Raw genomic sequence first — 24837 nt, forward strand, 5'->3', positions numbered from 1 at the left:
TTTTAAACTGTGTTAAAAATACTTAGTTATCTTATTTTTTTGTTTTTTTCCAGTGATTTTTATATTCCTTTCAACTTTCACTTTTACATCACTACTTCCTAAATAAAATGTTTACTTTTACTCCACTGCATTTCCCTAAGCATCTTACTTATTAGGCTACAAAATAGGGAATGGAGGAGGGAGGGGTTTGATTTTTAAGGTGGTGTACATGTTAAGAAGAAGCCACTGTATTCTCCAGAAGCCTGTCTGTGTGAATATGTTTTATTAGCACAGTTTTGCTCAGCCTGGATGCACCAATTCTAATCTATCGTTTTAAGATTGGAGACTCAGAGAAGAGAGGGTGAATAATGACTCAAGGAGATAAGGATTTGAGACAGGGGAAACCCCCACTTTGTTTGTTTGCTTTGTTATACCCAAATGAGTTTATTCTATTGTAGTGTTTTCAGCTGTGAAACAGAAAATGTCCCTGTATACTCAGAACATTCCACTGGGTGCTCTCAGTGTCATCTAAAACATCTTTCCTAATTCATTGTCTATGGAGCAACTCCATACATTATACCCTATGATATCACAAATTTGACTTTTAGCACTCTAGCTTTTGGATTTGGGGGAAAGTTGTTTATGTTTACTTATATGTTTGGTCTGTTTTAGACCATAGGAATAACATGTATGAATTTTGAAAATGACCATATTTTAATAGTTGACTTGGCAAATCTGAACATTGGATTAAGCCAGGATAAAAAAATATTGTATAATTTTGTTGACATATTAGAATCAAAGGTTTTTTACAGTGGGGATTTTGGTTATCTTTTTTTTATCAATCCGAAAATACTGCCAACAGCAATAAAAAATGCCATGTTTTTTTGTTTTTTTTGTTTTTTTAAATAAAATGTTATCACCTTCAAAATATAGATAGGAATAAGACTATACTAGTTTGGTGTGTAAGCTGTAACGTTACTTCTGAAGTGAGGAAAAAAAAAAATCATTTTAAGGATTTGGAGCTTGAAAATTAGTATTTAATTTATTAAAAGTATTGTAAAATTCCATAAAGGTATGGACAACAAATAAAACACTACAGTAAAAAAAAAAAAAATTAAAAAAAATAACTACTTATTCAGGTGTGGCGTTCAGGCACTTCATCCACCACTAGCTAAACTGCCGCCAGGTGCAGACGTTACCTGTTAACGTTAGCATAACGGCTGCATATCCCTAGAGACCGTTGATAAACGTTTTATATTACAACGGGAAGGAATTGCTTCGAGGCTACAGGTAAACGTCAATTTAATGTTATCGACTGCTCGTTAAAAGCGGTTAACGTCAATGCCTATAAGTCTTTCAGTTATTTTTTCCCGGTAGACTAACGTTAAACATGTTCCGGTCATAGATATCAAGCTAAGCTATTAGTTAATTAGCTATTGGCTAACGTCGGTTAATAGCTTAGCTAATAGCTTAATTTAGCCGACGGTTAAGTTAATGATGGGACATTCTCAGGCAACTAGCGAACGTAATACTCATTATTCCTGCCTTAAATGTACGTTAATTGTTAGCTAAAAATATAAATTTATATTCCTTTGTACTCAATGTGTTTACTCCACTCTGTACAACTAACGTAACAGGTGTGTTGCTATTGCATTGCATGTGTCCATAAGTTGTTTGAATCTCCCAACTTAAACTTTGTAAGTTGACCTTTATTCCACTAGATGGCGGCCGATAATAACTTCCAAGTCAGCACTGGCTTGATTCTTTAGGGTAACAAGTGTGTTTATGCCCTCAGTGATGTCTGAAGGTTGCTCTACACAGAGATGATGACCTACGACCGCACTGTGGTAAAAGCATACAATAACTGCCAAGCAAGGCCACAGATGTGTTTAGCTTAAACGTAGTGCAGGTTCTTGCTGCATGCTTCCTCACACTCCACATGAAGGGTAATTTGGAAACTATACTGTAATTTGGGAGACTTACAAAACCTGAAATGTATACATGTTTGACATGGTTGTCTACAACTACTACAGATATATTTGCTTTTTATTCAGCCATATTGTCTCTGTTAGGGTTGCAAAGGTATGAGATTTTCTGTTTTAGAAAATATCATGGTTTCATGTGTGTGCCACAGTATTTCACAATTATTGTTATTATTTTTTATTATTAGTTACAGTGATCCTTAAAGGCATGAAAACAGGGATGTTTTGGTTGAACACACGCAGGCAGTGGAGGAGGAAAATAGATGTGTGTAGATGACATTCTCTATCCAGTTGCCTTTTTTTGTTCAATACTGTAGGCAAGCAAATATACACATTATGATAACTGTCCATTTTTATACCACGGTATATGATTTCAGCTGCAGCTCTGGTGTCAATTAAGTCAATCTAGATTGGGGTTAAAATGTCAGCAAGGCTGACTGATGTCTGTTTGTGTGAAGCACCCTTTCCTCAAAACTAACTCATAAACAACCAGAATACGTCAAAAGCACCGGTCAGAGATCCTCAGGGAGATAAATAATCTCCTTTTCTTCTCCAGGGGAGCATGCCGGATTCTGTACAGCCTTGAAGATGAAGATAAAGATGACAGAAATAAATTATAAACAAGGAAGGAGACCATTAAAGCTATCTCCAGACCCCTGCAGTGCAAACAACGGTGGGTACTCGCACAGCCTTATACCTGGACTCATGTGCAGACACAACAGTGCACAATTCACTTGACTTACATCTCCCCCACACCCCACAGTTCTCCATAAGCCACCTCATTCACCTACATCCAAGAAGCGAATCAAGCTGAAATCCAACAAAGTTGTTTATATCCCAGAGGATTTTCCAAGGAAATCTTCTGGCTGCTGGATAATGTCTAGCTGGTAGCCTATCAAGATTAGAACAATTATTCTATCAGGCTAACACACCCATTTGTCTTTTAGATGATCCAGATGCCAGAAAAGTTTATGACTAACAGCCAAGCAAAACAAAGATGACTCCAAACATGCTTGCAGTTCAGAGGAGCTGTTCACTGCAGCTGTATCCTGAATGGGCTACAATATGCATGTGACATTAATTAATGCATTTATTGTGCCATTTCAGTTACACAAAAAATGTGTTTATTTTTCAGCAGCAACCAAGGACACATTCAGGTGCTCTCGGGCGCAATTAATCTTTTATTAGTCTCCTCTGCAAGGCAATGTTGAGGGTTCAGTGCCTTTTCAGCATTGCTTATAGCTGCAGCGTCCCAAATGATGACATTTACGGAGCAATTTCCCTTATTTAACTTTGCACTTTGGACATTGCCCATGTCAACAACATTCAGCATTTAATGTCACTAAATTAAACACACTTGCGCATAAAATCGCAGCACTTACGGCTCCTGCAGTGGAGCTCACCCAGCTCATGTATTACACTCACACAATATTCATTTAGGGGCCAGAAGGAACTTTTTAGGGTGCAAAATGTACTGAAAGGCTGCTGGCACAGATTGTAGGACAGCTCTGGCTCTGGAAGCGATTAGCCCTCAAAGCTTGGGTGAGTATATTGCAGAGAGACAAGGGCGGGTGGGAGTTGTATCGTGTGTGTGAGTGTGAGAGGGACATGGAGAAAGAACTTGTGTGTGTGTGTTTTTTGAGAGAGGGAGATTGGGGCGGTTCTGTTATGCAAGCAGTTCTCAGTATGCATGTAGATTGGAAGATGTGTGGCTCCTGTGGTTGGCTGTCCCCTGTGTCACTGCCTTTAAAAAACAGTTGCCAAGAGAAATGTCTTCTTTACAGGCTTTGGCTGCCAGATGCTGGGGATAATGGATAGGACTGCAGAAGGAAAGATGGAGAGGTGTGTGCAGCCAGCCACACAGACATGCAAGTGAGCACATGAGCATAAGCACACACACACACACACACACACACACACACACACACACACACTTACACACTTACACACTTGCACACTTGCACACTTTGTGGGCAGGGGATCACCATAATGCTGAAGTAAGGCGTGAATAATTCATCTTTAAGTCACTGTTGTACAACTGACACACACACACACACACACACACACACACACACAGTGACACACAGGGGAAGTATTAGGCCTACTAAGTCATGTCACACTAAGTCGCCATGAATGAGCATATGGTTTGGGCATGCTTACAGATTCCAGAGGTGCCACATTTTGTAGATGTGTGCAGGAGCTTTTGCGAGGGAATAGTTGTGTGTCTGTGCAGCTGTGAACCAACACATGGGGCGCCAGTGTGTGAATGCGATAGTGTGTCTGTGAGCGGGATAGCCAGTGACACAGGAATGTGTCATAGTTCCTGCAAGCCACTCAGCTCCTAAACTGCAGCAAATAAACATTCCTCTACTGCTGTGTCAGTGCTGAGCCCTCGCCCACTGTCGCTGTAAAACACAGCTTGTAATTAAAACCAAAAACTGAGCATTTCTCCTTTTGTTTCCAAGAGTATTACTAGTTTAGAGATAATGGCCCCATGCCTTCAGAAATTGCTCAGTACTGTTTATTGACTCAAAGATGGCTTGTTGTGGTCCAGATGATGCCGAGGTGGGACAACTGATAATAAAACCGTCAGAACCATCTTTATTGGTTAAGTGCGGTTACAGTAATTCTGATTTGCTGTGGTTGGTCATATTTCACTGTGTAGCACAAATGATCTCACATCCATGCAAGAAAAACAGCTATATAGCACTACACAGAAACATCATAGATTCAAACCTAATGTCAGACAGATACAGATACATTTGGACGAAGAGGAGTGTTAACATTCAATATTGCCAGGCACATATTGCTGTAATTTATCACTGACTCGTCTGGTTAATTTGAATAAATGCAGGCTTCATCCCTGCTGACAGGTGAAATGATGCGCAGGCTTATGTTGTGTCACATAGATTCCACCACAGTTTGGGCTCGTATTTCATTTGGATCTCAGAGCTGAAACGTTGTCGTGCTGTACCCATACATTGTCAGATGTCTGTAAACATATTCTACTGTTGGTTGTCCTTGCCCAACGTCTCTCCCTGTCATTACAGCTCTGTTTACAGGAAGACTAACAGTGTTTGCTAGCACGTGATCTCCCCCAGAATATACAGTGGTTTAAAGTCGCACTCTGACGCACAGTTTTCCACCTAAAACACTTAATCCCAATGGAACCCATTCTGACATGTCACTTTATCTGTTTGTTTTCTCTAGTCTGGTTTTGCCAGGTTAACATTCACAGACGTGGGATTTTAACCCTTTGTTGGATAACTACTGCCTGTGCATTCCTTTTTTTGACAAATAGTACTTGAAGGTCCAGTGTGTAGTATTCAGGGGGATGCATTGGCACAAATGGAATATAATATGATAAATTATTTAGTGTATAACCACCTGAAAATAGGAATCATTGAGTTTTTGTTACCTCAGAATGAGCTGTTACCTACATAGAGAGCGGGTTCTCATTCACAGAGTCCGCCATGTTCTAGAGAAGGCCATTTGTGTTTTCACATCACCCACCATAGTTAGCAGCCTCTCCACAACGGTTTAAATCAAGGAGTCAGTTTGTTGTGGAGATAAAGAGACCTTTGTGGATAATATGGGCTCCCCATGAAAAGTCTGGATCTTAAGTTATCATAAAAAAAGGTGAACACACATAAGCAGATGCTGGGTTTGCATTCCATCTACAATGAGCTGAACAGCATTGGATAAACACTGACTGACGTGAAGCTGTTTTATTCAGTGTTTTTACTGGTTTTAATCACCTGGTCCATTTGTTTTGAAGAGGAAGAGACCTCTGCGGATAATTTGGCTCCTGATTAAAAACCTCCTGAATTAAGAACACTGAAGGGATCCTAACTTTGAGTCCACACTTGGAACATGGGATAAGTTTCGGCTGGTTGCAATATGCAGTTCTCACCACTAGATGCCACTAAATCCTACGCACTGTTCCTTTAAGAAGTTTGCTGAAATGTTCATTGTAAAATTGTTCATGATGACCCTGACTATGACCATGTAAAATTTACTGTCTCACTCCAAACATCATCTGACCTGGTCTGACCACGGCTGTGGCTGAAGTGTCAGGAAAGAGGGCAATTACAACAAATGATGCAGGAAAACATTTTAGTGCTGACAGGAAAAGAATGGTGCATGCAGTTTTAAAAGTTACATGCACCAGTGCACATACTCAGAAAAAAGTATTTTGATCCCCGATGGTGATGAGGTGTTTATCTCAGCAGTCTTGAGGTTGAGAGTATTTAATATCAACAAAGAAAGGGCCAGCAGAGAAAAGGGCCATCACGCCAAAACAATCACGAGGTCATGCTGTGTATGTGCAGAAGGTGAAGAGTGTTGATAACTCGAAATATATTATCACCCCATGCCGGTTCACTCACGCCTATGTGTGTTCACACACAGGAGGCTCCTACTCACAATATCTTTATGTGAAGAGTGCTGGCATATCCCAAACGCACACACGCACAAAGTTAAATCCCTCCCACCTTAACTGCAGGGCTCGCTCTCCATCTCGCTCCACAGGGGCACAGAGCCTGACCACAGACATCATACTGATTGCTCACCATGGTCGAGTGGTCTGTCCACATTCCCACCCTGATTCACTATGTGCAGAAAACCCAACAACGGAAAACAGTGGTTTGAGAGTGTCTGGAGGTTTGCGGACAGCAGTGAGTGTCCGCTGTGTCTCTCCTAAATCTATCCTCCTCTCATCCCCTTCGACTGCCCTGCTGCATACCCCGGGAACATGGGAACAGTTGAGGGCAGACCCAAACTGATGTGTGTGGAATGTTTTGGAATTGAAACGAGAGGATTAAAAAAAAGAGAGGACACTTGAGTGCATGTGTCTGCTCGCTGGGATGAATGTAACCTCCTTCCTTCTCTCCTGTGTGTGACAGGTTGTGGCAGGCCGGTAGATGATGAAGTGATGGAGATGTTAGGAGGCCACGGCCATTGTGATGCTGGGTGGCTGTTACTCTGGAACTGCCATCTGCCGAAAAGGTCAGTTGCTAGGGGACGATTCTCCTGGACCGTGTCTGCCTCCCAGCTGCCATCCACACACCCACACAAACTGGATTGAGTATGCACACAGACTCTCACACACATATACACACTTGCACACTCTTTTCATTCTTTCCTACAAATCTGAATTGAATTTGAGTGAATCTGACCCACAGTATTGACCGCTATTAATCCACTCTGTAGTTTTCTGTAACTTTAGGTGAAGTTTAGTTGATTAAAATTCTTTATACGATATGTGTGTGATGAGGCTGTAAATGCATGTCTTAATACATAATAGCCCTGTGGTCACTTAATGGCACCAAACAAATGCTTCTGATTATTACATGAGCAGTGTGAGGGTGTTCCCGTCATAACAATGCCTTAATTAATTGGAGCTCAGCCCACAATCGAATGCCAGGATTACAATGAAATGTCGAGGCAGCACGGAAATCAAATCAGTATTGTGCGCCAGATCCAAGCCGTGCCACATTGTCCATCACAACCACAGCGAGCAGCCTATCATTCAGTGCGGTGACCCAAACCCAATTCTAAATTCCTTATCATACGCCCTTCAAATTAAAGCCAACTCCACCCAACGGGCAAACATTTTTCCACAATTTAGCAGGAATTTTAATATGAAGCCGCTGTGCATTCATTATGCCGTATCATCTTCTCTGCATGTTCTGTGGTGATTGACCTGATTATTACAAGGAGCACAATGTGGGCAAGTGAGAACTGTTTCCTTTCTCAAGCTTGAATCATGAACATTGTTTTTTTTTTTTAACATGACACTCTCCCTCTCAGGTCAAATACAGAGAGTGTGGCTGTATTTCTTAGTGTCAACTTACTTAACCCTGTGCTCCTGTTATGGTGCCCCCATAGAAATAGAATGAGAATAGAACGGACATTGAACTGTTTGTCGTGGTCATTTGACGAGTACAAAAGAAAATGGCGATTGTTGTTAGTCGTTATGGTGACAATATGCTATAGGGGCTGTGAAGTGTGTCACACTTGCTAGTTTTAGAACTCTACTTTGGCCGATTCTTACACCTATTTTCCCTGTTAAACAGAAATAAATGACCATACACCAAACCAAGTTTTTCTCTTTCACCAAGCTAAGATAAGCATCAGCTTACTTTCCTTGTTAACTCATCGTAAAACACACTTCATTCAAACTCAACAGAAACAAGATAAAACTCGCCAAGATCGTCTTTGTTAGTCTTGTTAGTCATCTAGTTAGTTAGTCCAGTGTTCCAACAATCAGCAGTTCTGGTTTGGTCGAAATAAACCCTCAATTTACTGAGTTAGATGTTAAAATATGCTGATCTGCACGCTGCTTATCCCCAAAGTCTCTGTGTCTCAGCTGTTCACTGAGCAACAGCTCTTTAGGGGCAGCCACAGTACATCATGTTTCAACGAACATGGAATTAATCATAATACTGCCACTTGCCGCAAGTTGGTTTGTTTATATCCAAGTTATACCCCATTACACGTTTGCAGTGGCAACAGTACACATAAAAATGGCCGCCGTTCAGACCATCCTGCCACGTTGATTTGAATGGGAATGTCTGTTCTACTCTAATTCTATTTGTATGGTTTGTATGGGAAAAACATTTATCCTGACAGGAAACTGATCATGTAACAACTTTTTTTTTTTTTTAATGACAGCTTCGAAAGTCACAAAGTAAATGCTGCTGAGTAAACGTAACAATATCATGCACCACTTATTCTGATCAGGAGCAGACCGCAACTTGGTGTCAGTGTGTTATTCTTTTACGATATTGGCAATACAGTAGCTGACAGGGTTTTGTGTCATCTCTATTTCTTTTTTTTATCCTTCCTGTCACACTTTCCTGCTCCTCTCCCATTTCCCCGCCTCACGCCCTCACCTCCAGCCTGCCCTTCTCCACCATCCTTCCAGAGACAGTGACTTTTGTGTAGCGGAGCTGTTGTTTTTGTTTGTGCCCTTCTCACCATGGCTGCCTGCTCGCCGCCTGGCAGCCCCGTGTGTCAAAGGTGGCTGCAGCAGAACAGACTGTGGGAACAGCCGGTTAGCCTCCCCTGGTCCCCTGCTCCCCAACCAGAGGGGCAGCCATCAATCCAGCGCTCCCCCTGTCCCTGCACACACAAAATGCCCAACCAAACACACACTCACACAAAAAGCCTACAACGCTCACACCCTCTCCCAATAATCCTCGGAAGCAATTTCATCTCGACTCGGGTGGCGGCCCATTGTCGCCAGCCCCTTCAATCTTTCCTTATTAACTCTCGCTTTGTCCCGCATCCGAGCTTCTGGACTCATCTCTCCTACATTCCGATCGGTGCTGCTCCCAGCACTCCCAGGCAACCTCCATTCGCTAATCCCACTGCCTCCCCCACCAGCCACCCCACCCCAAGGAACTCTTACTGCTTTTTTTTTTTCCCAACCTGCCGATCACCTACTCACAGAGTAAGGTAGGGGCATTAACTCCATGGGTTTTCTGAAGGCAGAGCGTGAAGGCGGGGTGGGTGAAGGAGGAGGCGGCCACAAAGTGACTCCAGCCCAGACAATTAGAACAATGAGCTGGGCCTGTAGGGGGCTAACTCGCTGCGTCACGCCTGGACGGTGGGGTATTTTGTCAGTTTAATGAATTGTCCGTCAGGCCAGGGCCACATTGCAGGCTGCGCAGGGAGAGGCCAGCAGGGACCCAGACACTAAGTCGGTATTTATTACACTGCCTTTGTCACTAATTGAGCTAATTATCACTGACTCCTCAGCACTCCCACAGGCAGCACCCCCTCCACTACTCTCTCTACCAACTCTCCCACCTCACTCTCACGCCTGGGATTTGAACTCTGCCTTCCCTCTTCTTTTCTTAAATCTGTCTGCCACTTTCTCTTTCTTTTGTTTCTTTCTGTCTATCTATGATCGCCTATCAATTCTCTCTCAAGTCAGGATTGTATCATTTTCATATTTGTTTTTGTATCATATCGCAAAATTATCATTCAGTAATCGTGTGTCCACCCATTATCCAGTAATACAAGACAGAAGAGTAGAGTTTTGGAGCAATCAGATGTGTTACCCTGTGATCAATATACATTTTACATGCTCACCTTTCTGTTTTGGTAGGCCATCCACCCTCATGTGACCCCCATAATTCGGTTCAATTTGCCCTTTTTTGTTCTTTGTATTCTCCTAAGTCCCCTAAAGATGTAAATGTTTTACTCTCTTTAAGATACTGACCCGTCTCTGCTCAGTTTATTAATTTATTACTTAACTTGTTGTTCTCTGCCAGCAAAGTAGCTGCTTGTGATCCCTCGCTTCTATTCTGTAACATCAAGACTGTATTTCAGAAAATATCTCAAATCAATGTCACCCTGTCTGCCCTGACAGCTACAACTTTGTTGCTCTGTTATTTGGACCTTTGGATTTTAGCGTGGGTGTTGGTGGCCTTACTGTGCTCAGCGTGGATGACCCTGGCTGCTCCTGTGCTGTGGTGGGCTAAAGAGAGAGTGCAAAGCTTTCCAAACTCCCGTGGTTAGTCAGGTTGCCAGGGGCGGGGGGAGACTCTAGGTTTTCATGATTTTTGATGCTATTTCTTTATTTCTGTCCAACATTAAGCAAATGAAGCAAAACATTCAATGCTGTAAAATCCTATACTGTATAAAATAGGGTATGTGGCTGGATAAGCAAGGGCCGTCTCTTGTGGTTGGGAGCACAGATGCAGGGATGTTTTGTGAGCTGGAGAAAGAGGCTGCTTTGGCGGTGGTAATAGGATTAGGCAAAGGACACCCAGGGACAGGCTTATATGTTCACTTGGTTGGGTGTCAAAACTATCTCAAACACAGAAACTACAACAGGCATAATAGCAACTTTTGACACATTCAGCAGGGCAACTTAATTGAAAATATAGACTTTATTGTTCTATCATACAATACAAAACCAACTGGAGCCTAAATCTTTTGATTAAAATCTAAAAAAAAAAGTTTCTCTTACATCTCTCTATAACAGTATAAAAATCCTCAGAAATAAATATTTTGTATTTACACTAATTTAAAAAAAAAAGGGAAATATTCAGTGCATGAACACAAGTATTTGTACAGGAACAAGCAAAGACGTAATAATGTTCTGTTTCTAGCAAGAGTCGGTTTTGTGTTGGCTACGTTACACCAAAATAGAAAAAGGCATAAGATCAAAACATCTCCTGACTTGACACTAATGATAGCATATTCTCCAGCCACTGACAGGTGCATAAATCATTCAGCAAACTTACAAATGACGTCATTATAAATATATTCATATATTTTAATATTTACAGCATTTTGGTTCTCATAGCTGATATACAGAATGATCTCTTCAGCAGAGGCTGTTCTCTTCAAAATAAAATGTAACAGCCTGAAGTAATACACGTACGCCTACTTTAAACCTGGACCAGTTTACTGCTACACTCATATATTAACAGGAATTTAGTGTCTTTTTGTTTTCTTCAATGTTAGTCTCAGAATGGCATTAGTTTTTATTTTGAGAGCGTGGTGAGATTTTGCATGTCACATTTAATTTATTTTTTTAGATATTGGCCCCTCAGATTTGCCAAACTACATCTAGTCATGCCATGATATTCAGTGTATTGATAATACATTCAAATTACATTGCCTCGGCAAGATTTGTTCAGTTGGTTTCTGTTTTCCTTGGCGGAGCCCTGGCCCCAGCCGTGTAACATCAGGACCATCGTGTGGTAAGTCAGAGTGGCAAATCAGGGTTGAGGTGTATTCAACTCCAGAGAAATCTAAATAAAAAGGGCAAATGTGGTGAGGAAATTATAAGTGGTTGGGCTGCATCCAGGGCCTAAGTACACAATTTGGGAACAGACGGCCCATCCCTGGAGATAAACTTCACACAGTTTCACGTGAGAGAAACCAAACTTCAGCAAACGAAAACAAAACAGATTTTTTTTTAAATAACTCCCCTCTTGTTAGAGGTCTTCACCAGTTTATGAGAGCACATGTTTGTGGCTCTCTGGCCACAGGAACATCTGTGAAACATTGTGTCCAGTTTCTGCCCTCAGTGGGGGAGAAGAAGGCTCTAGTAGTACCTGGTTACAGCAATCGATTCTCCGCCACATCATTTCGTCCCTTTACTTCTATTTATCCACAGTGTAAACACTTGAGGGATGTGGGTGATTTCCATTCTGCGTGGTTGTAGTGTTTAAATACCCTCTTAATACTGTTTAGCATCAAAGGCAGGGAGCAAGCACATATACTCCCTCTATACCCTGTTCATATATTTGTGCTTTTCTCCATCTCCCTCTTTCATAAACACTCACTGATTTTTTTTTTTTTTGTGCCAGAGAGTTCCCTGTATCAGTTTACCCGCCTCGAAGCTTCTCTAGCTCCTACCTAACATCTGTGTGCTAGTGGCTTTCTCAGCCAACTACCTGTTTTGTTAAGAAGTTCTTCTTTGCCTTTTATATATGCCTAAATATTCACTTGGTGTCCAGCTGTGATCATAGACACTGGTGTAACGTTCGTGTACTGGTGCAGTTCAAGCAGCTGACATGACAGCACCAGTGGAAGGTGCAGTGGCAACGTTCAGTCACACTCTCAGTCCGAGTCTTAAACCCACGTCCACAGCAGAGCAGCTCACATCCGTCAAGGCCTGGAGAGGAGCTGTTGCATGTTCTCCCAGAAGTTCCCAAAGTGCCAGTTTTGCCATTGTAGGAGCAGAAGTTTGGTGATTTCTCAAAATAGACCAGGTCCATGGCAGAGGGGGGTTTGTGAGCCGGGTTTTCAGGCTCCAGATGTCGGGGGTCGGCTCTGTGAGAGGCGCGGTTGCTTCCCTTGTTGGCATAAACGACTCTGGATGCACCATCAAACCGGTCTTTAAGGAAGTCTCCCACTGTGCGGAAGCTGGGCAGGCGCATCCAACAGGTGCGCACTGTGCAGGAGCCCGACATGCCATGGCACTTACACTCCTGACGCATCTCTGATGACACAGTCTGCACAGAGGAAGAACAAAGGCTACTGATGAAATCATACAAAGTGGAAATCACAAAACATTTGAAGCTTATGGGAGTTCTGTAAAAACAGACAAGTGTGGCGTGTTGGAGGATCAAATTCTTACCATTCTGCCAGCCTCATTATTGTGTAGGTTGGTGAGGTAGCGCAGGTCTCTGCCCCTCTCGCTGGAGTCCACAAACTCACGGCTGAACATCCGGCCAAAGTCCACATTGTCACTGCAGCCCCCCCAGTGCCAGTCTGGCCCTCCGGGACCTCTGCGGCGGTAATCACATGTGCACGACTCAATGGCCCCTTCCGAGCAGGAGCGAGCCACAGCGTGGGTCACCCCTGCACTGGTAATGGCAAATACAAATGCTGTCTCTCGGCAACCTGAAGAAACAACATCAAAACTTCCCATCAGAACCACTTCCAGCCACTTAGACTCGGCTTTGCCAATTTTTTTGCCAAAAATTGGAAAATATTTAGAGACAAAGCCTTTTAAATGTGTACAAGAGATTCCATTACATCCTGGCCAAAATTGTCCAAATAATGCCTGGTGAGAAAAACAACAGAGGCTCACCACGATTGACAATTTTCCCAAAAACTGCTGGGCTGTGGGTGGTCGGACAGTTCCAGCGGCGGTTGCGGAACTGCCACTTGCACTCCTTTATGGCAGTGTGCAGTCCAGCGGCGATGGCGTGCAGGATGCCAGGATTCTGCCGAATCAGCCGGCGCTGGCGACGACTGAGCAGGGCCAGGCTCGGGTCCAGGACCAACTGCACGTTTTTGGAATTGGTGAGGAGGTTGGACGAGGAGGCCACATTGACAATACCCCTGGCACAACACAAAGACAAGGGATGTCAGAGTCAAGGAGCTGGCAGTTTGTGCATGTAGCTCCTTCTGTGACCCCTCTAAACTCTGAGACTGATGTGTCTGGCTTCTCATGATTGCTGTGCCTCTAAAATTACAGTTTTCATTATGTACAATAGTGACACACATTGTTTCAGTGAGACAGCGAGTCTCTGAGTCAGAAAGCCAGTTCTGGCTTGACAGATAACATGAAACTATACTTTTACCTCTATAAATCACGTGTCAGTTTCATTATAATGTAACCATATTCCTCTGCTAAATATTCAGCATCTGTCAAAGCTGAGTGGCACTGTTGTTCTGTTAAACATTTTCTTTTCTGTGCATTTTCTCTCTTACATGTGATGAACCAAAAGCTGAGAAGAAGTGAGTTTACTTTAAGATTTAAGTGTCCAATCACGCCCACAAATATGTCTATTCTGTCAAAATGTTTCAAGTCATTAATACATTGGGTTTGTATGCTGCCAATGTAAAATTCTCTCTTACAAAAATGTTTAACTCATTCACGCCATTCTACTTATTTAAAAAAAAAAAAAACCTATAGTATTAACTTAATGTTGTCCCTCTGCTTTATCATATTATAAATACTCTGGTGTTTGGCTTGATAAATAGTCAAATCATGGCACCTGCACTTCTCCAGTTTTGTACAAATTTCACATCACTGAACATGGCCTAAATGCACTACTTTGGTGGTCAGATTTCAGAGCACTTCTAGTTTGAATTTTTGCAGCACACAGGCTGTATAATTTTCCACTTTATCTGCTGGCAATTTCTGTGAGATTTCTGTGTCAACATTTTTTTTTATATTCCCATGTAGTGTAATGGCTGCGTCTTCTGTTAAGCATTATCATCCGGAAAAGCGGGCGAGCCTTGGCCTGTTAGAGGGCTGACCCAGACAGTTGTGTGGTGAGGCCTGGGAACATTAATAATAATGTCGTCTTTTTTGGATGTTTTCTTCATTCCAAAACCTCCGCGGTGACTTTTTTTTCTTCCCTCCTCTTCCTAGATGTTTTCTTGGATTTCAGCTGACATTTTAAATATTTGCAAACGCCTGACGTTGCGCGCAAATACTGTCCATCTAATGGCACCGCAAACACGACAGAATCTTTCGTTAAATCATTACTTAATTAAACCCAACCCACAGTTTATAGACTTTTAAACAAACGCAAGACAAAACGCCAACTGACGCAAGAAACTACACAGATCTTATTTTTGTTTTCTTTAACAAAATAGTGTGGAATTAGCGTGTTTTAGTTTTTGGGTCGCTGTATGGACAGAGGAATGTGTTGTATTAGATCAGCACGACCCTGAGTGAGACCTCGTATGGGATTCCTTTCAGCTATGAAATAAATCCATATTTAATTTATCCCACATTGGACTGAAAAATGTTGTCTCGATTTCAAACCACAATGTCCAAATGACAGGGAAGCAGCCAGAGAGGGAGAGTAAATTAAACCTACCGCAAATAAAAGGTAAACCTGTAATTATTACAAACGTAATTCGTTTATTGTTAAATAGTCTGCTGTTGCTAATTCCAATGAAAGGGCAATAAATTAAAAAAAAATCCCACAAGCTTTAATATCATGCGGTTATATTTTTTAAAAGGCTGAACAGAAGTTGTGATCGGTGCCAAAACTAACACATTATTTGGAGCATGGAATGTAGCAGCCCAGTAAAGCACCGGTCAGACGGTAGCGCAGACTCTTCCCTGCTCAAACAGGCGTTTAATGTAAAGTTTGTCAATAGCAGGATGCTGATAACTGAGTGAATGTGAACTCACCACCACCGGCCGCTGTTGTTGACGGCCCCTGTGCCTGAGAGCGAAGACACCAGCAGGATACAGGCGGCTTTCACCCCTAACAGCAGCGCCAGACTCCTCATCGTGTCTCCAGGTCAAATATGAGGAGGAAAGTGTCAAATGGATTTTTGCTCAGACAAAGTTTGAAAGCCTAGTTTTTTCCAGTGATTCATCTGAACAGTCCAGCACTGATATGCACATTTTATAACAAAATGAAAATAGCCTTAAAATAAACCATCAGCCTAACCACAAGAAAAATTGGCACAAGTCTGGCATTGCATTTTTCTCCTGTCGCCGCGTCTTATAACACATTACATGTGATAATATATTTAAATCATAATGATCTATGTTTGTCAATGTATATAAAAAATGCTGCAAGGTGTAGGGTGCATACTCACCACGCCACAGTCCGGTGAGAGGACTTTGAAAGGTGAGAGAAGCAGACAGCCCTAATTGACTTAAATGGATCTTGAGTGGAGACAGGTTGGTAAATGATGTGAAGTGTCCAGGCAGGATGCTACTGCTGCTGCTGCTGCAGTCCTCTTCACTCTGTCTCTCTCAGTGATGCTCTGCACGGCGCATTGAACGCGTGGGACAGTCCCGAAGACTTGATCCCCTCGGTGACTGATAGGCAACACATTCTTCTCTTATTGAGCGCTACGAGGGGAATAAAAAAGGGATTTGCTGCTCTCATCTCCCTCTGTTTTTTTTCGGAGCCTTTTCAATAGGATTGGAGGGAGGGATAGTTAATGCTCTTCATAGGGCGCACAATGAATAAGGAAACACAACTGGGCAGAAAGGAGAAAGGAAGAGAAAGGAAAAAAAATAGGGCAATCCACAGAGTTGCGCATATTACTTGAGGAATCTCACGGTCATCACATAATCGATTCCCTGTAAATGTGTGCAGCCGAGATGTATTTTCCCATCGGCCGCGCGCTCGCTTCCACATCCAGTTGTTGCAGAAAAGGAGAAGTGCTCCCTGAAGCAGTGATGTGTTGGTGCAGATGCTGTGGGTGCGCCCGGTTTGGTGCTCCGCCGCTGCTCAAAGGCTGGTGTCACGGTGCAATACAGTTACAGCGGAATATGAGCCATCTAAAACTGCCCTTTTTACCCGGTGGTTGGATTAGCCTACTCCCTAACCGCATCTCCTCCTCCTCTCTCCAAATGCGCTCTCAAAATGTGCAGTGACTAAGGACATTTCTGCTCATTTCGTTTCCTTTTTCCTCTAATCCCTTCACAAACACACCCTTCTTTTACACCAATCATTATTAACATTTAATTAAAACCTTTTATGAGGCTCTTTTAATACATTTTGCCGCTAATTTAGATTTGGCCCAATAAACAAAACTATTATCACCAGTCTTTATAACCTCAAAACGCGCGCGCGCACACGCACAACGGAGACGCAATAATAAGCTCTTAGTTGTCATATAACTCACACCGCCTGCTGGGCTACTTAAACATTTTTTTTCGAGCGCGGGAGAGATGAAATACGGTCTCCAATCAGAAGTTTGATGTATGATGAACCAGGAAAAAGAGGGGGACGAGTAAGAATAAAAACCATTCCAAACATCTGGCCTGCAGACCTCCCTCGACGCACATGTAGCTCAGTGTAATCACAGCTTGAGCCACTTTGCGGCATCTCCATCTAACCCCAGACTAGGAGCAGGCTTCAATGTCCCCAAACTTCTCCATGTTGGTTCATGGGTGAATGTTTCATTATGTGACATTTATCTGCTAATTTGCATGTTCCACATTAGTCACTGCAGCGGTCGTAGTTTGAATAATCTCCCTCCCCTCCTTCTCCATCTCTCCCTCTCTCCCTCTCTCTTTCCCCTCAGATGACAGTAAAAGGAAGTGGGCTTTTGTAAAAAGGGATTTAATGACAGCCATCCTACGTTTATACTCCAGCCTTATATGAAGGTGCTCAAACGGGTTTCCTGGAGCAGTCATGCGACACCGAGCAGATTAGAGCTTCAATCCGGATAAAGGGGGCCTTTTATATACAAATCAACTTCAAATCACTTTTTAAGCCACTTAGATATACACGCCAAGGCAGAATGCTAATGCACTTTTCATTGCTGCAGCTTAGGGAATGGAAGGAGATTAGATGAATTGGTGTCACTATGCGAGCCGTGTTCGAGGGGGGTTTTAACTTAATTTTATGAAAGTAGCCCACATGCACCTTCCAGCAGCAGTGTCTATTATTGTTTAAAGTCTGCTACAGAAAACAGTTTTAATTTGTGAGATAATTGGCAGTCCCTCTATGTAAGGTGGTTGACCTGTTGATTCAGTAGCAGCCAAATTGGGCTTAATTTGGATCAATTTGCTGATTGATTCAATGCCGAGCTGCCACATCACCCCAACCAAGTCCCTAACAGAAGGCCTGAGTGTGTGGTTTCATAGGCATAGTCATTACTGAGCTAAAATTTGAATAGATAATTGAGATGCTGTTTGGTGTTGTTCATATGCATACAATGCATTTAAAAGCCATTAAGGTCCTACTTCCTGTAAGGCATCACATACCCATTTAAGTGTTATTTGCATTTTGATTTTTGTCAAAGCATGCGACGCCATAATGTGATAAATAACCACAGAAAATAATCAGACCTGTCACTCCTGCAATTTATAATTCCATGCTCTGAAATAAAGACTTTGGAGTGACAAAGTGAAGTTGTTTCAAACACAACAATGAGGAACAGCCGCTCTGATGGAGGTGGGAGGAAGGGGGGACCACATGACTAAAAACAGTATTGTTGGAGGGTCTGTTAGCGGAGCCGCCTGCCTGCTGCTGCCTCCCTGTCGTACAGTGGAACCAGCAGCTCTCCCCTCCCCCCATTCATCATTTAACTCACCCCATTATGAACAAAAATCCTCTGTGACTATTCATATTTCATTTTACTGAGCGTTTCATTGTTATTTCGCTCTAAAAAAAAATGAACTCTATTCTACATAAAGTGCCGACTCAGAAACAATAAGCATTCAGATTTCGGTATCCTATTAAATATGTTTATAGGATCCAGTATTTTAGATCACCTACCAAAACTTGAGACGACTGTGCGCACGGGTTAGAAAGCGGTGCTTGTGCGTAAAAGTTTGGAGACGTCATTTTACGCTCGGACGAACGATCACGCTCTCAAATGATAAAATGATCAACTGGTGATCCAACTTTCATGTTGGCTAATATTTTGCAAACAGCCGCCTGTGGAGGCATCTCTCCCCTCCCCTCTTTCTCTCCCCCCCTCCCGTTTACTCTCTCGCCCCCGAGCTCCTCTGTTCTCCGTCTTCACTCTTCGGTCGTTTGGCGGTGCATCGATAATACTCCACTCTTCTCCTTTTTTTGATATTCTTATTCAGTACAGGACTTTATTACCAGTGTTTTAATGTCACGTCGCGAAAGACTCTTAACAAAATGGAGCTATCAAACAAACTCCGTTGGGACCAATTCCTGATTTTGGCAGCAGCACTTATGTCACCTGCATTAACGTGAGTGCACTTGAGAGCGCCAGGAGAGTTGATGTTACATGCGGGTTCTCGCTACATGGGATTCGGCAAGAGTTGAGGGAAGTTTACTGTCTATGAGTGTGTGATTTAAACGGATATTTAACATATTTAGGTAAAAAGTGAAACATCTGCCTCTGATTTCACGGTCTGATTTTATGTAATATTGAAACATTGGCATCAGTCTTTACAAATGTTGAAGCCTTCGACAGGTCTGAGCTATACCATAGAGAATTCATTATAAATATCACTATTGTTAATCTCTCCATAAGATGTATTTGGCATGTAACGCTCTGCTTTTGGGACTTCACAGCTGGATGATCTGTTTAGAATTATATTTTTCCCTGCTTTAAGCAACATCTGTAGAAACTCTGTATTAAATACTTGTGCAATCAATTAACACATTTTATTGCTAAGTGTGCTAATCCCATAGAGATGAGATACATTTTGCAGTGCATCCTTAAATCTTCCTGGTTTTGTATTTTTCTAATTTCCTTCAGTATCCAAAACATCTTTCCATTGCCACATACTTCTCTGGATTTGACTAATGAACTCCTGACCAGCCCTGATGACCCCCCCACTAACTCCCTCTCTTTCTCTCTCTCTCTCTCTCTCTCTCTGCAGGGTGCTGTGTAATGATATCCTCAGCCTGAAGGTGGCAGGAGATCCAGTGCTAACCCCCAACTCGGTGTGCCTGAGGCTGGCAGGCCTCAGTAAACGTCAGATGCGGATGTGTGTGCGGAGCCCCGATGTCACGGCCTCCGCTCTGCAGGGCATCCAGGTGGCCATCCATGAATGCCAGCACCAGCTCCGTGACCAGCGCTGGAACTGCTCCTCTCTGGAGGGCCTTGGGAAGCTTCCGCACCACAACACCATCCTCAACAGGGGTGAGAGCCTGAGGCAAGCCAATGATGGTCCAAATGTGACCTGGGTTTATGGGGGTCTGGGTGTGGGTGTAGATATGAGAGTAGAAATTGTTATGCACACAGACGCAGGACTGTTTTAGAGCTACGCTGTTTATCAGTTTTAACTCCTTGACTGTGTGTCTCCTGCTCCCAGGTTTCCGCGAGAGTGCCTTCTCTCTGGCTTTGTTGGCAGCGGGTGTGGCTCACTCTGTGGCCTCGGCCTGCAGCATGGGCAAGCTGCGGGGGTGTGGCTGCGAGGCCAAGCGTCGCCAGGACGATGACAAGATCCGGCTGAAACTCACACAGCTGCAGCTGCAGACCCTGCAGAAGGGTGGAGTAGGCCTCGGCATGACACGGTCATTACCCTCAGGGCTGAACGGTCACCATGGCGACCTGCCCGCTAACCTGCGCTCCACCCACCCCTCCGCCCTGCTCAAGCCTTTACCAGATGAGCTGAGCTCCATGCAGGAGACGTGGGAGTGGGGGGGCTGCAGTCATGACGTCCGTTTTGGTGACCGTTTTTCCAGGGACTGGCTCGACTCCCGTGGGTCTCCAAGAGACATCCACGCTCGCATGAGGATACATAACAACCGGGTGGGACGACAGGTGAGTAATGTGCTTGTCCACTGTGTTCTTCATGTTGCTCAGAGACCAGTCTCGCTCCTCATTGGTCTATATAATCATCAGGGTCATCGCTGCATCTCTGATCTGACATCATCTTCTTTCTTCTACACAGATAGTGACTGACAACATGAAGAGGAAGTGCAAATGTCATGGCACATCAGGGAGCTGTCAGTTCAAGACCTGCTGGCATGTGTCTCCTGAGTTCCGGCTTGTGGGTTCTCTACTCAAGGACAAGTTCCTGTCAGCCATCTTTGTCAACTCCCAGAACAAGAACAATGGGGTTTTCAACCCTCGAACTGGAAACGGTGCCAGCGGGAGTACAGGGGGACTCAACGGAGGTCGCCGCCGATCCATGTCCAGAGAGCTGGTGTACTTTGAGAAGTCTCCTGATTTCTGTGAGCGTGATGCATCAGTAGACTCTCCAGGTACACAAGGACGCATCTGCAACAAAACCAGCTACAGCACAGACAGCTGCGGCTCACTGTGCTGTGGCCGTGGACACAACATCCTGAAACAGACACGCAGCGAGCGCTGCAATTGTAGGTTCCACTGGTGTTGCTACGTGCTGTGTGAGGAGTGCCGTCTCACGGAGTGGGTCAATGTGTGCAAGTAGATTCTCCCAGTCCCAGTTGCCTTTACTCATCCAGGACTCAAGATGGCGAGCCTGTCCCTTCGCCCACTCCTTTTGTTCAAGCATTTGTTTTGCTCCTTGTGTAACTCTCCCAGAGAATCTGTTTACCCCCCCTCTCTCCTATTTTTTTTTTGGTCCATCATCTGGGATCTATTTTCTCTTTGTAGCCGCTGTTATTCTCAAAATGCCAAGTCAGAGATTGAAGAGGTGACTCATGTCATTTGTCTTGCCATGGCCTGTTTAGACGCTGCCCTCTCAGCCATGAAAACAGCCTATACCCCATCTTCTCTATCCCACAAAACAAAGAGGAGCAACAGCAGAGAAGCTTTCCTGTTACACTGTCTACATGCTGACTCATCTCATTGTACAGTAGTTGTGTATTTTAATGTGTACATGTATATTTGTAAATGTATTATTATTAATATTATTATTGTGTCAGAGCCTGTCTTTTTGGTTCTAGTTACTGACAGATTCGTGCTGGCTGAGTAGCTCAGGATGGTGAACCAGTGCTGTTAGACAACTAAGTCTCATCGCAGCTTATCTTTCATTTAACCGTGCTCTTCTAACGATAGAAGATATTTACTCCATTTGTATATTTTGCACCTGTGACTCAGACAGAGCAACGGTACTTTATGGGGGTCAGTCAGAAAATGTTTATAGACAATGGTTTTACTATAGAAGAAGACAAGATTAAGAGCAGTGTTTTGTGGTTTCTGAAGGACTGATACATCTGATAGAAAGCTTTGTTTCCTAGAAACAACAGGACAGAAAGCACATAAACTTATCAACTTATCAAAGCTTGTATACTTGTAAAAGTCAAGATGGGAAAGTTTTGGAAACAAATTCAGACCTTCGATTCCTTACGCTGAGCAACTAATCATTTTGATTTATTTACACCATTGTAACAATATTGATTACTTCATGAGAGTGGTCGCGAGTGGTCGTGTTTTTCATGAATGTAACTGTGATGTGATGCGTGTCACTTTTCCTATGAAACCGTGACTGAGCTCTTGTTTCCCTGTGCTTGCTTTTGTCCATTTCATCAGTCCGAGCTCTCCGTAGATTCTTCCCACATGTAGTACATGTCAAAGTGAGAGATGGACCTGCTTATTCTGATGCTGAAGGGTGTGTGTATGTTTGACTCTGTGTGTGTGTGTGTGTGTGTGTGTGTGTGTGTGTGTGTGTGTGTGTGTGTGTGTGTGTGTGTCTGTTGCTGTGTAAATGGAGGTGGGGGGGCAAGTTCTACGCACTACAGATTTGGGAGGTGAGAGCCTTTTTTATGGCCACTTCATGCTGAGAGAAGGACTTTTTATGGCTGCAGGATATTGTTTCCTTAAAGTATGACTTTTATTACTGGAGAGGAGCATCAAGAGAGCAGAGAGTGGGGGTGATTATACCAGTCTTTGCTGTGTGAGCATCTGAGGGGATCATCTGTCCAGAGTTCATAGCCGAGGAAGGGACTCACTAAACCACGTGGGACGCTATGTCCCTGTTACCTGGGAGACAGACTACACAAACATAAACACAGGCACATAAACACATGCATGCGTTTATGCGCAAAGACATTCGCATGTAGCAATACTGGCACTGGTGCACAATCAAAAACATGCATGCTGGTGCGCACGTATGAACTGTCAGACAGAACTCCTGGTGACCCGAGTGATTTGCACTTTCAGTCTTGTTACACTGCAGATTTAGCAAAACTCTCATGTCAACACATATCTGAATTTATGACAGCAGCATTCCTCGATATCTCAGATGATCCAAACTCCATTTTCAGTCTGCCATTTAGGATTTAATGCCATTTAAGTCTTGTTTGTGTGGACTTTGTAAATATCCCTGACTTCTGAGGAATGGCGGTGCCAGTGGCTGAATCGACTGTTCTGTCTGTTTGGTATTTAGCACGGGAATAAAACAGAGACAGCGACTGGTATGGAATGATAAGGGACTGGATTTCTGGTTTGCATTTCTTCATTCCTTTATCATTTCACCCTGGAGCTGCTGCGAAAGGGAATTTCCTGTCACTGTTTCTCCCATGTGTGAGACAGAGGTTGGTGGACAGCCTGGGATTGGTTTCTCTCCCCTCTCTGCTCTCTTTTCCTCTCTTTCTCTTTCTCCCCCTCATCGCTGCAGACATAGACACATGCATAGCAACACATTGACTGCCCCCCGAGTAATGATAACCAGACTGGGCTGAAATTAAAGAGAGGGAGCCAGAGAGAGGAAGTTAGGAGAGATAAAAGTTACCCACTTTGATTGACAGGATGATTATATGTATAAAGTAAGGCGATTTAGTGTGTTTAGTTGGATATAAAGATAGGGAGATAGATCCTTGCTGTACGTTCAGCGGAGATGCAGAAGCAAAGGACAAACGGGGTATGGGAGAAGGGGGTGAATAAAGTGTACTCTGTATAAATACATGCCTCAAAACATCTGCTTCTCAACTCCCCTTTCATTTTTGATGTGGGACAGGCAGAGAAGGAGAGCGGGAGAGAAAACACAAGGAGCCAGCTACCCAGAACATCAAAGCCCCTGCCCTCAACGCGCAGGCCCTCATTAGTTCAGCTAGCAGAACCAACGAGACTTGTGATTGTGTTTGCTGGGGTGCACGCTGGCAGACACTTCAGAGGAAAGGCTCCTTTAAGTCATAGCTCCCCACCCCACCTCTCCTGCCACCACCCGAGCCCGCTGTAACCCCCCTGTAACCCTCTCGAAACTCCCCGTGCACACAAACTCGGCAGGCTCCCCCACCATCCACTCCACCCCGTAATCTGGTCTGCAGCTGCAAACATCTGCTCCCCTCTTTATTCCTCTGCCTTCACCACTGAGTTGATAAACACATCTATCACCGGACCACTGACTGACACACAACAGAGAGGAAGAGGGAGACAAATGTTGGATTCACCTATAAGTGTGGGGCTGCTCTCAGGCATGTTGTTTTTATATGGTTAATGGGTTAAACCCACACCTGGAGGGAGGTTCCTTCCTAACTCCTACATGTATTGCCACCTGTAAAACCACATAAATGCACAGTATCTCCTTTTGATACACATGACACCATAACAAATCAGTATTCAGGATTAGTAGGCTGCTATAAGATTGATTCTGTGTATGCTTTGTGGCTTCCTATCACCTTATTAGATGTGACACAGAGGCCTGCTGCCAGGAAGTATCACTTGGCGTCCTATTACAGTCAGCCATTTACTTATTCATTAAGATGATTCCTGTTTTAATTATTCAAGCATGTTTGCCTGCAGACTCTCTGTTACAGTTCATATTGGTTTAGTTGCTGTGAAAGCACACAGTCATATTTAAACACACAAGCTGTGTCTATTTGTCAGATGGGAAACTGTGTGTGAATAAAAGCTGGACACTATTTGATCTAAAAGGAATAAATAAATAAAAGGAAGTCTCAAAGCAGGTCGATGCTGGTGTTACTTACAATTATTCATGTGGTCATAAACAGACAATGAAATTACAGTTGCTCTCCAGCAGTGCACTTTGCTTTTCACAAGTCATCGGAGATGGCAAACGTGAGAGGTGCTCCTGACAACCCAACCATCGCGA

At 43.5% G+C, this 24837-nt stretch overlaps 2 protein-coding genes across 7 annotated transcripts; one reads left to right on the plus strand and one right to left on the minus strand.

Moving 5' to 3' along the window:
• The first annotated feature begins 1001 nt into the window (after positions 1 to 1001).
• Positions 1002 to 22441, plus strand: wnt10b (wingless-type MMTV integration site family, member 10b). Of its 6 annotated transcripts, none has more exons than XM_049581093.1 (7): positions 1002 to 1051; positions 2518 to 2634; positions 3746 to 3833; positions 6866 to 6968; positions 19735 to 19997; positions 20170 to 20621; positions 20752 to 22441. In XM_049581093.1, the coding sequence occupies exons 4-7, from the start codon at positions 6895 to 6897 to the stop codon at positions 21250 to 21252; spliced, it is 1290 nt and encodes a 429-aa protein (XP_049437050.1). In that variant the 5' UTR covers positions 1002 to 1051; positions 2518 to 2634; positions 3746 to 3833; positions 6866 to 6894; the 3' UTR covers positions 21253 to 22441. The 6 variants fall into 6 exon arrangements, with proteins under 6 accessions (XP_049437050.1, XP_049437051.1, XP_049437052.1 ...); XM_049581094.1 differs by lacking the exon at positions 1002 to 1051 and adding an exon at positions 1149 to 1269 and having other exon boundaries at positions 2518 to 2638; XM_049581095.1 differs by lacking the exon at positions 1002 to 1051 and adding an exon at positions 1149 to 1269 and having other exon boundaries at positions 2518 to 2638; positions 3746 to 3803.
• On the minus strand, positions 11767 to 15692 carry wnt1 (wingless-type MMTV integration site family, member 1). The gene is made up of 4 exons (XM_049581099.1): positions 15592 to 15692; positions 13525 to 13778; positions 13069 to 13334; positions 11767 to 12943 (listed from the first exon to the last, which is right to left on the minus strand). The coding sequence occupies exons 1-4, from the start codon at positions 15690 to 15692 to the stop codon at positions 12452 to 12454; spliced, it is 1113 nt and encodes a 370-aa protein (XP_049437056.1). The 3' UTR covers positions 11767 to 12451.
• Positions 22442 to 24837: the final 2396 nt, after the last annotated feature.

The sequence above is a fragment of the Epinephelus fuscoguttatus genome, linkage group LG7, assembly GCF_011397635.1.
Source record: "Epinephelus fuscoguttatus linkage group LG7, E.fuscoguttatus.final_Chr_v1".
Lineage (NCBI taxonomy): Eukaryota > Metazoa > Chordata > Actinopteri > Perciformes > Serranidae > Epinephelus > Epinephelus fuscoguttatus.

What these genes read in the sequence shown, in the direction of transcription:
- wnt1 (XM_049581099.1), bottom strand. Translation starts at nt 15,692, where the DNA reads ATGAGGAGTCTGGCGCTGCTGTTAGGGGTGAAAGCCGCCTGTATCCTG. An exon ending in TGGGAAAATTGTCAATCGTG is followed by an intron (nt 13,335 to 13,524) that starts GTGAGCCTCTGT and finishes TTGTTTCTTCAG; the next exon opens with GTTGCCGAGAGACAGCATTT. An exon ending in ATAATGAGGCTGGCAGAATG is followed by an intron (nt 12,944 to 13,068) that starts GTAAGAATTTGA and finishes TCCTCTGTGCAG; the next exon opens with ACTGTGTCATCAGAGATGCG.
- wnt10b (XM_049581093.1), top strand. Translation starts at nt 6,895, where the DNA reads ATGGAGATGTTAGGAGGCCACGGCCATTGTGATGCTGGGTGGCTGTTA. An exon ending in AACTGCCATCTGCCGAAAAG is followed by an intron (nt 6,969 to 19,734) that starts GTCAGTTGCTAG and finishes CTCTCTCTGCAG; the next exon opens with GGTGCTGTGTAATGATATCC. An exon ending in ACAACCGGGTGGGACGACAG is followed by an intron (nt 20,622 to 20,751) that starts GTGAGTAATGTG and finishes TCTTCTACACAG; the next exon opens with ATAGTGACTGACAACATGAA.